General features: G+C 36.4%; 1 protein-coding gene across 1 annotated transcript; it reads left to right on the top strand.

The window, feature by feature from the left end:
* Window positions 1-8,194: 8,194 nt before the first annotated feature.
* Window positions 8,195-11,261, top strand: LOC106877790 (melatonin receptor pdcr-1). Its single transcript, XM_052975588.2, has one exon. It carries the CDS (start codon window positions 9,762-9,764, stop codon window positions 10,728-10,730), a length of 969 nt encoding a protein of 322 aa, XP_052831548.1. The 5' UTR covers window positions 8,195-9,761; the 3' UTR covers window positions 10,731-11,261.
* Window positions 11,262-12,111: the final 850 nt, after the last annotated feature.

Below are 12,111 nucleotides of genomic sequence, written 5' to 3'. Positions count from 1 at the left end.
ACAGGAACCTGCTGTTGCACATATACATCACATACACTTACACATCCACATTCTCTCTCTCTTTCTCTCTCCCTCTCTCTCTCTTTCTATATATATATATATATATATATATATATATATATATATACACACACACACATATATATTACATATGTGACACAACCAAGTACATAAACACATTCACAAATGTAAACATACAAGCACATACAAACTCAGCTACGTAAACCGATAAGCACACGCACACACACATACACACACACACACACACACACACACACTCACACGTACAGTATATACACATCCATTGAAATAAGAAAGCAGGCAGGAATATATTAGTTTTGCAACTGCATCCAGCTGGATACGGAATACTTAGATGATGTGGGATACAGCAGCACATAGGAAGCCAGGATACCTAGGTGTGCGTTGACACTTTGGAGCATGGGTAAACAAGGGAGTGTCTACGTGGTTGTTTTCACTTGCTAGATATAGTAGCTAAACCTGTCTCGAGTCACATCCTGTTGTTTTTAAAAAATTAGAGAAAGGATACATAAGTTAATGTAGTCCGAGATACATAAAGGCATGAAGACTGGATAATGATGGCTTGAATGCTGTTGATTATAGGCCTGCTGGATCAGGACTGACCTGGGGTTAAACAACAACAACAACATATCAGAGCAGGTCACCAAAGCTTGTGGCACATCAAGGCACAGCCTCTGAAGTGTTGGGACTAAATAGGGGAATCTCTATGTGGTTATTCAACCTGCTAGACATAGAAGTGAAATCTCCCTCAAATTACATCCTGTTGTTCTGAAAAATAGAAGAAAGGACACATTAGGTAATATAGCCCTAAAGATATATAAAAGGGCTGAACAATGTGACTCTAACTGCTTGATTGGTATTGATCATATGAATACTGGTTCAAGGCTGACCTGGGGCTAAACAGCAACAGTGACAGCATTTCAGAGCATGTTACCAAGGCTTATGGAGCATTAAGAGACCGGCACTAAAGTATTGCGATGTAGCGGCGGGACAGGACACGCTGAGGAGGCACAGCAACACCACAAGGCAGGGCACCAAGGAAGTGGACAACTTAATGGGACATCAGCATCATGTGAAAACAAACCTCAGTGAGTTGTAAAACAACAACAACACAGCTATGACCTTTGACACAACTGGACATTTCGGCAGTGCTACAATGATGCCATGTAATAATAATAATAATAATAATAACAAGAATGATAAAAATAATAATAAGATGAATATGTTGTGTTGTGGCATATATCAAGGCACACCAAACAGCTGCGACCCTCCTACTCCAATAATACATGTTTAAAGTTGGACGCTGAAGATTCTGTGACATTCCTCACCATTCCTATGATACAGTTCACTGTAAGTGTTTTAACTCAAATGTTTTTGTACTTTTTTTAACAAAAATTCTTGTTTGTCATCACCCATAGTTAGTGCTACATGTGGACTGTGACACATCTCTTTTGAGTGAGTATCTTAGACAAAAAGAGACCCTGCCCCTCTCATGCTTTCCTTTTGTACTTTAGGGTAGCTTTTGAAGTTTATTTTGCAGTGAAGGGAGATAGATGACAATTGTCCATAATTTAGTTGATGTGTGACGGTTTGACACCGTCAATTTGATGTTGATGATTCAATGCTGACTTGTTTAAATGTTTTTCTCATTCTCTCCCCACCTGTCTCGTTCTGTGTGTGAGCATATATTTCTATTCATATGTATAAGGAGAGAGAAAGTCAGTGGCATAGCTACTGGGAAAGCAAGGGGAGAGACCCCCCACCCACCCACCCAAGCACATTTTCAAAATTAGCACCTTTCAAGTATTTTTTTTAATTACCTGGTTGTAAGTTTGATGCAGGTTGACTTCGTTACTGAAACATAAAATTAATGGATATGGATGCAGGAGTGGCCGTGTGGTAAGAAGCTTGCTTCCAACCACATGGCTCCGGGTTCGGTCCCATAGTGTAGCACCTTGCACAAATGTCTTCTATTATAGCCACGGGCCAACCAAAGCCTTGTAAGTGGATTCAGTAGACGGAAACTGATTGCTTATTTTGTCCCCCCACCAGTTATATGATTGCTTATTTTCAGAACAACATTTTAGGGTAGGTGTGAGAGGTCAGATCTGGTCAGTTTGAACATAAAACAGGAAGAGTATTTTGGTTGGATATGGTCAGTTTGAATGTGAAAGAGTTGAGCAGAAGCTCAAAAGAAAAATACTCATCATATCAGCAAAAGTTATGCATAAATACACACCCTGTAATTTATATCAATTAATTTATATCAATTAATTAATGCTGGTCTCTTGAGCCTAGAAAGATGATTCTGTAATTTCTTGTGGAACAACCTGTACACATGATTTGTTTATAGTGATCAAAGGTATGTGTCGTACATCAGTTCACATCTTGCATCAAACTAATGTTACCTGAACAGGTGCGTGGTGTGCCACACGTCAGATGTTGAAGTGATTGCAGAACAATGTGAAAATGGAGTATTTTGCTGAAAAACACAACACACTGCCCAGTCTGGGAATTGAAACCACGATCCTATGATCATGAGAACAAACCCACACTGGACCAATTGCCTTTACTGTAATCTAAAGTATATCAACAACATTGACAAGAAGTGTAGCATTTCCTGGACTTGTGGTAAATAGATACATCACATTCCTCCAAGGATGTATCTTCACTATTGAAGAACAGAAAAAGGTTTCTAAATTTCTGATCTACAACAAAAAGAAAGATGCCTCCAAACTTCCATGCTGTAATAGAGATTGTTGATTAGGCCTCAGAAAATATCAGCCGTGTCATCAACAGTTGTCTAAAAGTAGGAGCAAAATATTGCCTTTCCTTAGGCCATGACAGTGTTCCTGTTAACAAGAAGCAGACAGCATTCATGTGAACAGTGTTATTTTGAGGATAATATGTTTTACAATGTTTTCTACAGGAAAGACTGTCCTCACCATTCCACAGAAAAGGTACACAAATTCAGAATAACTCCATGTCTTTAAAACTAAAGGAATACATGTGGAACATTCCAATGAAAGCAGCAACCAGGTGCAAACACAACAGGAACAAAAGCTATGCACAGTTGCAAATGTCAGCTGCCCAAAGGGTGTGAATTTCTTCCTCTAAAATTGTGTGGAATAGAAAACATCAATGGTAAAATAATTCAGAAATTAACAATTCTTTTATCCAGGCCATAGATTTTCATTTTCAATTAAAACCCTTTATGGCCACAGTCCAATAACTGAAACAAGTAAAAGATAGAAAATAATATGTGTGTGTGTGTGTATAGCTCCATCAGAGCTGCTTTATATTCAAGGCTCTGATGAAGCTATAAGGAATTACTCAGGCACTTAGATATGAGTCCACTGCATCTTACAGCAGAAACAGCTGTAAGCTAATGAAGTTCATTTATTCCTTTGTCATCTCATTTTCTTATATGCATACATACATACATACATACATACATACATACATACATATATATATATATATATATATATATATATATATATATATATACATATATTCATAAAATTATTCAGCATGACACTGAATGTATAAAAGAAGAAGGACAGACAGACAGACAGAGATGACAAGTTTTCTCAGAGGATATCTGTATAATGGAAAATGAAAACAGTTTGAGCTTTATTAGCATATTCTACCATTGTCACCATTATTTGGTGAGAGGAATTACAGAATTATATTCTAATTAATTCTTCTGTCATCTCGAGACATATTCTTTTGCTTCTAAAACCATCCTCTTCTTGCATTTTCTTGGTTTTTCTTACTTTTCTGGGGTTTTTCTTCCCTTCGTGGTTCACTTTTTCATTTTCTCTCTTTCACTCTCCTTTCTTCTTTCTCTTTATTTCTTTTTTCCTTTTACTTTCTTCTTCCTTCTTTTCTTCATCCCTCTCTTTCTTTTCTTCTCCTGTTTTCTTGTCCTACTCTGCTGGAAGGACGTAAAAAACACCATTCGAGCATGGCCGATGTCAGTGCCAGTGGCACGTAAAAAGCGCCATTTGAGTGTGGTCAATGCCAGTGCCACCTGAATGGCACTTGTGCCGGTGGCACATAAAATTCACCCCCTACACTCCAGGAGTGGGTGGCATTAGGAAGGGCATCCAGTTGAAGAAACCTTGCCAGATCAGACTGGAGCCTGGTGCAGCCTCCAGGCTTACCAGTTCTCAATCAAACCGTCCAACCCATGCCAGCATGGAAAGCAGGCGTTAAACGACGACGACGACAACAACGATGATGATGATGATGATGATGATGATATGAGTGAGGGGACAAACAAACATGTAACTCCCAACAAATTTATTCCACAAGCGACCCCTACTTTACAAGGTGTCACTGCTCCAAAAATAACAGCTGTTTGGTGCTACAACACAAACATTACCACCACCACCACCACCACCACCACCTCCCCAACCACTATATCACAAGCCATATACCACCACCCCTTTCACACCACCACCACCACCATGTATGACATCACCACCACTGTCTCACAACTCATAAACAATTCAATGATCAACAAAAGATGGCAACATCCCAAATTCCTGTTATTTCTTAAGTGTCTTTGGTACAGACAGGACTGGTGTGACACTCTGTGTATGTGTGTGTGTATAAACATTTGTGATAGTGTGTGTGCATGTGTTATGTATGTACACACACACACACACACACACATATATATATATATATATATATATATATATATATACACACACATATACAGCACACACTCAGACACATATACACACACATATGCAAATATATATATGAAACGCACACACACAGACATATGTGTGTGTGTGTTTATGCATCTCTCATCTTTTACTGGTTTCACTCATTGGACTGCAGCCATGCTGAGGCACCTTCCTGAATTGTTTAGTCAAACAAATCGATCCCAATAATTATTTCTTAAAGCTGGTACTTATCCTGTTGCATTCTTTTGCTGGACCAGTAAGCCATAGGGATGCAAACAAACCAACACCAGTTGTCAAGTGTGGTGGTGGTGGTGGTGGGGACAAACATATACAAAGACACACACGACCATCTGAGAGAGAGAGAGAGAGTGAAACCCTTTATTGCCAACAAAAGTAATGGCTTCATAAACCACTTTCATTCCTTTGTCTTACTCTAATTAATATGCTTATCTACTTCTACCTCTAATTAGTCTAATAATTACTTTATGAGTTGTCTAAATCAGACAAGACTGTTAATAACAAAACGAATAAAGCATGGAAGACAAATTATTAGCCATTTAAAGACACACAAAACATTATTTGGTCAGTCAGGCATTTTTCAGCAAGATACACTGGACCAGGTCACAGTGAGTGTGATAAAAAAATTTTATATTAAGCAATAAATGTTAACAGCCTGAGTGTGTCTTTGAATGGCTAATGTATATATATATCTTCCAAGCTGTAACTGTTTTAGTTTCAATACTCAGTCTCAGATGAAATCACTTACTACACAAATACATCTCTGAAATGTTAACAGCATAATTCCCCAACTTATCAATCTCTTTACAATGTTTACAGCATTTAAATATTTACCAATTTCATATCTACATCAATTGCCATCAATTCAAATCTCTAATCATCATCTTTACTGTGTATAATATCTCTACACTATGTTCTAATTAGTTTTATCTTCAATTGTCATCGTTCCAGAGTATATTTACAATATTTATAGCAAGAACACTTTCAGTTAGATTGATGATTGATCTCCACTCATATTTCTGTTCCCAAATGAGTATATGACCTCTGTTCCCTGGCAAAAGTTTGTCATAAGATTTAAATTTCTGAACATATGGCCTACAGTCTATTTTTCAGTTTCAGAATTAAAAAAAAAAAATAAATAATAATAATAAATTATATTTATTATTATAAAATTATATTTATTATTATGTGAAAATGCCACTAAGCACTTTGCTTAGCAGCATTGCTTCTGTCTGTATGTTCTGAGTTCAAATTCCACTGAGGTCTACTTCGCCTTTCATCCTTGGTAAAGTAACTACAAGTTGAGCACCAGGATTGATATAATTGACTTACCCCCTCCCCCAAAATTGCTGGGTTTGTGCCAAAATTTGAAATCTTCATAAATAATGGTTGCTGTTGTTAGGAACACAAATCCGACAGTGTTCATTGCAGATCTCATTAAAACAAGAGGTTTGAATCTTAGAATTAGGGTTGAAGTGGATTGGCATCAAAAAGGGTTGGAATAATCTGTTCCTTTTGCTTCCGTTTTTGCATAACATGGGGAGTGGGGAAGGGGCTTTGTGAAAGACTGGCTTTGAACTTCAAAGGGTTGAGAATCTTTGCAATAAAACAATTCAAAGCCTGTAGGACTGTGCTGTTGATTGCAATAGTAGTAGAGGTCATCTCTGGATTCAATGGATAATGTAATGGAAGCGAGTGTATGTGGCATATATTCATCCATCCATACGTATGTATGTATGCGTGCATGTGTGTGCTTGTGGTGAAGATACATGTGTTTGTGTGGTGCCATATGTTCTCAGCCAATAACGTGCCAAATATATTCTGTTCATTCATGTGTGTGTCAGTGTGTGCACACACATGCTAGTTTATGTGTGTGTGTGTGTGTGCACGAACACTGATGTCTGTATGTGTATGTGTATATGTATGGATGTTTTGTGTGTGTGTGTGTGTGTGTGTGTGCATAGGTGTTACCATTCTCAATCAGTAGTGTGCCAAATATATTTGGTTCATTCATATATTCATGTGAGTGTGTGTATGTGTGAGTGTTTACGTGTGAGTGTATGTTTATTTATTCATGTGTGCATGTCCCCCCCCCCTATCCTATTGATCATGTTCTTTCTTTCTTCGTTCTCTTCTTTTCTTGTTTCGTTTTTGTTTTCTGCTTCAGGAGTCCAGCGTTTTGTGCCTGATGAGTTGTCAAAGACACAGGGAAAGTGGACCGATTCTATTTTACTTCGCATCAAAGACAAAAACAGAAGTCTGCCAACTACATAAAACAACAACAAAGAAGACAAAAAAAACATTAAAAATGAATAACAAAAGAAAAGAAATGCAATGTTTGGTTGTCGTTGTTGTTGTTGTTGTGGTCCATTAGATGTAGAATGACGAGGATGGGAAACCTAGCATAAAAGAACTTAGATCCAGCTGTCTGTCTGCAGAAATCAAGGAATCGATTTCTTCCAAACGTTTTAATATCTGGCACCAAACCCACCTTAATGGCCAAGGTTAATTAGCTATAAATAAATAAATAAATGTATGTGTGTATATATATATATATATATATATATATATATATATATAATATCATCTAATGAGATTTAGTTCCTTCACACATATTTTTACATATACATTCATTTACACTCAAACACATATACAAGCACTCGCATGCATGTGCACACATACACACACACATACATACACATGCAAAGGCATCTAGGTTCCTTTATTTGACAAGTAGCAAACAAATTCTAACTGCATTCCTGTGGTGGCCCCAACATTTCAAAGAAAGGTCAATCAGGAGGGCCTGATTTTAAAGTTTCACACCAACACAATTTATATATATATATATATATATATACATATATAGATAGATAGATAGATAGATAGATAGATAGATAGATAGATAGATACATACATACATACATACATACATACATACATATATATTTCTGTTAGTTTGTTTCTTTATTTTAGTTGGTTCTTTGTTCACTTTCTCTCTCTCTCTCTCTCTCTCTCTCTCTCTCTCTCTCTCTCTCTCTCTCTCTCTCTCTCTTTCTCTCTCTCTCTCTCTTTCTTTCTCTCTCTCTCTCTCTCTCTCTTTCTCTCTCTCTCTCTCTCGCTCTCTCTCTCTCTCTCTCTTTATATATTTCTGTATTTTTTGTTTTTATATATTTTTACACTCGTTTTCATTATTTATTAATTTCTTTTACTTTCATTGTGGGCCGATCCACTGACCATACTGGACATTACGTTTTAGCTTATTGAATGGACAGACAATGTAGCGGGGGAAAAATAGAAGCAAAATAAAAAAAAATAAAAAAACATATATAATAATAATAATAATAATAATAGGCTATAACCATTATACTAAAATAACAGCAAACAAAAAATGCAATAAAAACAAAATATTTAAAATATGGGATGTCTGTAAGAGATTCCTTGGTTCTTCTGATAACGAACAAGACAGAAATAATTTAGAGGATGAAATATTTTGGAAGGGAGATTCAAGAAGAAATGTAAAATATATTGGTAAAATTTGCAGCTTATTTGTTCATTGGTCGGATGTGTCTCAAAAGCTGACAGACATGTAAAGAAAATATTTTTCAAAAATCCCCTCAAAATCTTGACAAAAAAACATTAAAGAAACCCATAATGGACTCTGAATTAATATGGCTGAACTATCTTTAGAATTTGTCAACTGACTGGACGTCTTGGAGTTTGTATTTCCTAACTTTTTACTGACATTCTTTTGGTGTATTTTTTTTTGGTGAATTCTTCAGGAGTTTTCTCCTGTTATATGCATATTTGTTTTTTCCTTTTTTGTTCTATTTTGTTCTTATTTTCATGTGGTTCTTTGGTTCAGGTTTTGGATTTTGTCTTCTGCTTTTAAAATTACATTATTAATATTTCAATTTGATTGCTTCTTTATTCTTATTCTTTCTTTTATACATTTCTTCATCGCTGTTGTTTCTTTCACATCTTCCTTCCCCTATCCTACTCCATTCTTCTTTCACATTTCCAGATATTTTCAAACCTGGCTATAAAAGAAAATTTTATATCAGCGAAAAGGACTTTTTTTTTCTTATGTATTCAAATCTATATTTTTTTAAAAATTCAACTATATTTTGTATTTATCTTTTGTATCTTCTTTTTGATATTTAAGTTTTATAGTTTTCACTTTATCTTATTTTTGCTTTTTTACAGTGTTGTTGTTTGCCATTTTCTATGTAATTTAAAGACATATATTCCAGAATATTCTAGTGGACTTTATTGGAATATCAAGAAAATGCAAATTTTCTCTGTCTTTATGATTCATTCCATTTGAATGAATGAGTTCTTTTTCATCTCATGGCTGAAGCAAAATGGATGAATTTATATTTTCATTGACCAAAATTGACTATTTCATCATGGAATTAGAGAATTCCTCATATTCAATGAGAGAACTTCCATTCTCTGCCGTTTTCCCCTCCTCTGTAAAATGTATAAAGTTTCTCTGGAAAAATTTGACTCTTTTTATATAAAACTGTCTGGTTGAATTTGAAACAAAATCACAACCCAAATTTCATTACAATGTGAATGACAACATGGCCATCTTCAAGATAATAAATACCTTTATATAAGATTATATTTATTTTACTTACTGCTTTAGCATTTAAACCAGCCTTATCCAGCCCAAATATTCCATTTTGTGGTCAAACAGGCCATATCCAGCCTCTCACACCTACCCTACAATGTCATTCTAAAAGTAATCATGTCACTGGAATCACCACAGCTATGAGATAACGCCTGATTAATTCAAAACAATGTGAATAAAAAAGCATTACATTTGACAGAGTAATTTGAATGCTAAAGGGTAAGACCCCTTCCAAATATCATGATTATATTGAAAATTGGAGCATTCAGGAATTCTTCTTTGGAATATAATCACCAAAGAATTCATAACAGTTTCTTCTTATTTAATGAAATTTGGTTCTTTGAGATTAAACAGTAAACCTGTTAAAAATGGAGCCTGAAATTTCTGTTCAGACAGGTGTAATCATAGCTGTTAATTTTATTATCATTGTTGGTAATATTCTCATAATTCTTGTACTTTGCAACACGAATTGCCTTCACAATGTCAACAAACTGTTTTTCTATTCACTGACTTTTGCTGACCTCTGTCTAGGACTTTTCATAACCCCATTTTCCATCCTCACCTCTTTTTTTGGCCAATGGGTGTATGGTGACAACAGATTTTGTCAAGTCGAAGCCTATCTTACTACTATATTCTGGATTGCTGGCCTGTATTCACTGATGTGCATCAATGTTGATCACTACATTGCTATTCGTAGACCAGAGCGGTACAATACGCTCATGTCTCCGGTACGCTGTATCTGTTGGACAGTTTTTGTGTGGTTTTCAGCTTTCAGCTTCTGCTGTCCTCCGCTTTTTGCACTGCATCGTGCGCGATACGATGAGGAGGCCTTCATGTGCATCATCGACACCAGGCTCCAGTTGGCCTACTTCATCACAGCAGGCCTCATCATGACCTGTCCGCCGATATTTGGGCTGATTTACACCATTTCCTACTTGTGCTCCTCTTCCTTCAGAAAGAAACGGGAGGTCTATGAGACAATCCTTCAAGACCGAGCATCTCGACCATGGAATTACTTCATGAACTCTGTAGCATCTGTAATATTCACCTTGGCATGGATCCCATGGTGTGTTTTACAAGTGCACGATATTATTTACAGTAGGACCCAAAATGGATACAGGAGCCCATTGCATTTTTACTTGTTGTGGCTTGCCATCGGGAACTCATTCTACAAGTTTTTCATCTATATAACAATGAGTCGTGAGTTTCGTATGGGTCTGCGGCAACTGTGGAGCAAACCTGACTGCTCGTGTTCAGCTTCCAGAATACAGGAGCAAGAATCAAACGTTATAACTTTAGACACAAAAATGAGGAACAGATCAAGTATGGATGTCTAGAAATCTCTATAAAAAAAAAAGTGCACCATAATACAGTTCATAAAACTTATTTTCCAAATTTTTTTCACTGTTGTACATCCATACATCATGTTTGTAGTGTGGCTGGAATGATTTATTCTGTTGGAAGATTCGTTTAAATATCTGGATAATGCCATTCTGATTGCTAACTAAACACTCAACCATGACTTGAGAACTTGGAATCTAATACATATTGTGGTTCACTCTGTCCAGCTGGAGCAAATGGAGTTAATGTGCCTTGGACAGGTATTAAGGGCTGTTAGGCCAAGACGAATTATAATGGGTAACACCTGGGGAGAAATTTTGAAAGGATATAGAATAGAGAGTAGAAGGGACAAAATATCAAGAGGCAAAAGAAATGACATCTGGCTGGCCATTAAATCCAGAAAATACAGAGAGAGACAAGAAAAATGGCCTGTAGTCACGTGACCAACAGGCAGAGGGGAAGGGGGTGAGAGAGAGAATGAGGGAAAGAAACAGAGGGAGTGAGGAGAAAGGAGAAAGAAAGAAAGAAAGAAAGACAGGGAACAGCAAAGAAGGAAGGGGAGAGAAAGAAATATAGAAGATGATAGAAAGAAAAAAAAAAAAGGCAGGGGACAGAGTGTTGAGTCACAGAGATTATATGTAAATGTAAAAAACTCATTGTTGGCGCTGGTGATGTCCGGTTCTTAATGTGTGTATAGTTTCATTTATTTAATAATTGAACACCACACGGCCCTTGTGGACTGGAACTTAAAAAGTCTACTTCACAACCTGTTGAATAAAAGCTAATCAGGTGAAATATTCAGACCCAGTTAAAATGAACTTTATAACATTTTTACTCTGCTTTTATTATTGAACCACCATCCTATCCATATTTTTATTCATATTGCTTTAAAATAATAACTTTTAACCAACATTCACACACACACACACACACACATGTTTACCAGGGGTTATATTCCGAGTTTGCTAGGTGTGCACTGCACAGTCAACCAAAAATGGCAAAATTCATAATAAATATTTCCTTACTCGTTAATTTAATTACAAATCTTAATGGAAAAACTTTTGTTATATTCCTGCTTGAAATTTGGTGGCATTGGGTGTGGCAACACACCCAGTACAACCACCACCACCATCCACGCCGCTGATGTTAACACATGTACACATCCATATCTGGGTAAACGAATGTGTGTGCACATTCAGTTTTATCGTTATATTTAATAAACATTTAGTCTTGCTCTGTGTGTGAGGGATGAGCATGTTTACATGAGCTATGTGCTTTTTCTGTGTATTCCTTTGTTGTCCTTCTGTGCAACTTTGCACTCCTGTGTCATCATCGTCATTTAACGTCCGCTTTCCATGCTGGCATGGGTTGGACAAT

Source organism: Octopus bimaculoides, chromosome 21 (assembly GCF_046866305.1).
Source record: "Octopus bimaculoides isolate indiv1 chromosome 21, ASM4686630v1, whole genome shotgun sequence".
NCBI lineage: Eukaryota > Metazoa > Mollusca > Cephalopoda > Octopoda > Octopodidae > Octopus > Octopus bimaculoides.
Note: the sequence above shows the minus strand (reverse complement) of the source record. Positions and strands in the feature narration are given on the sequence as shown.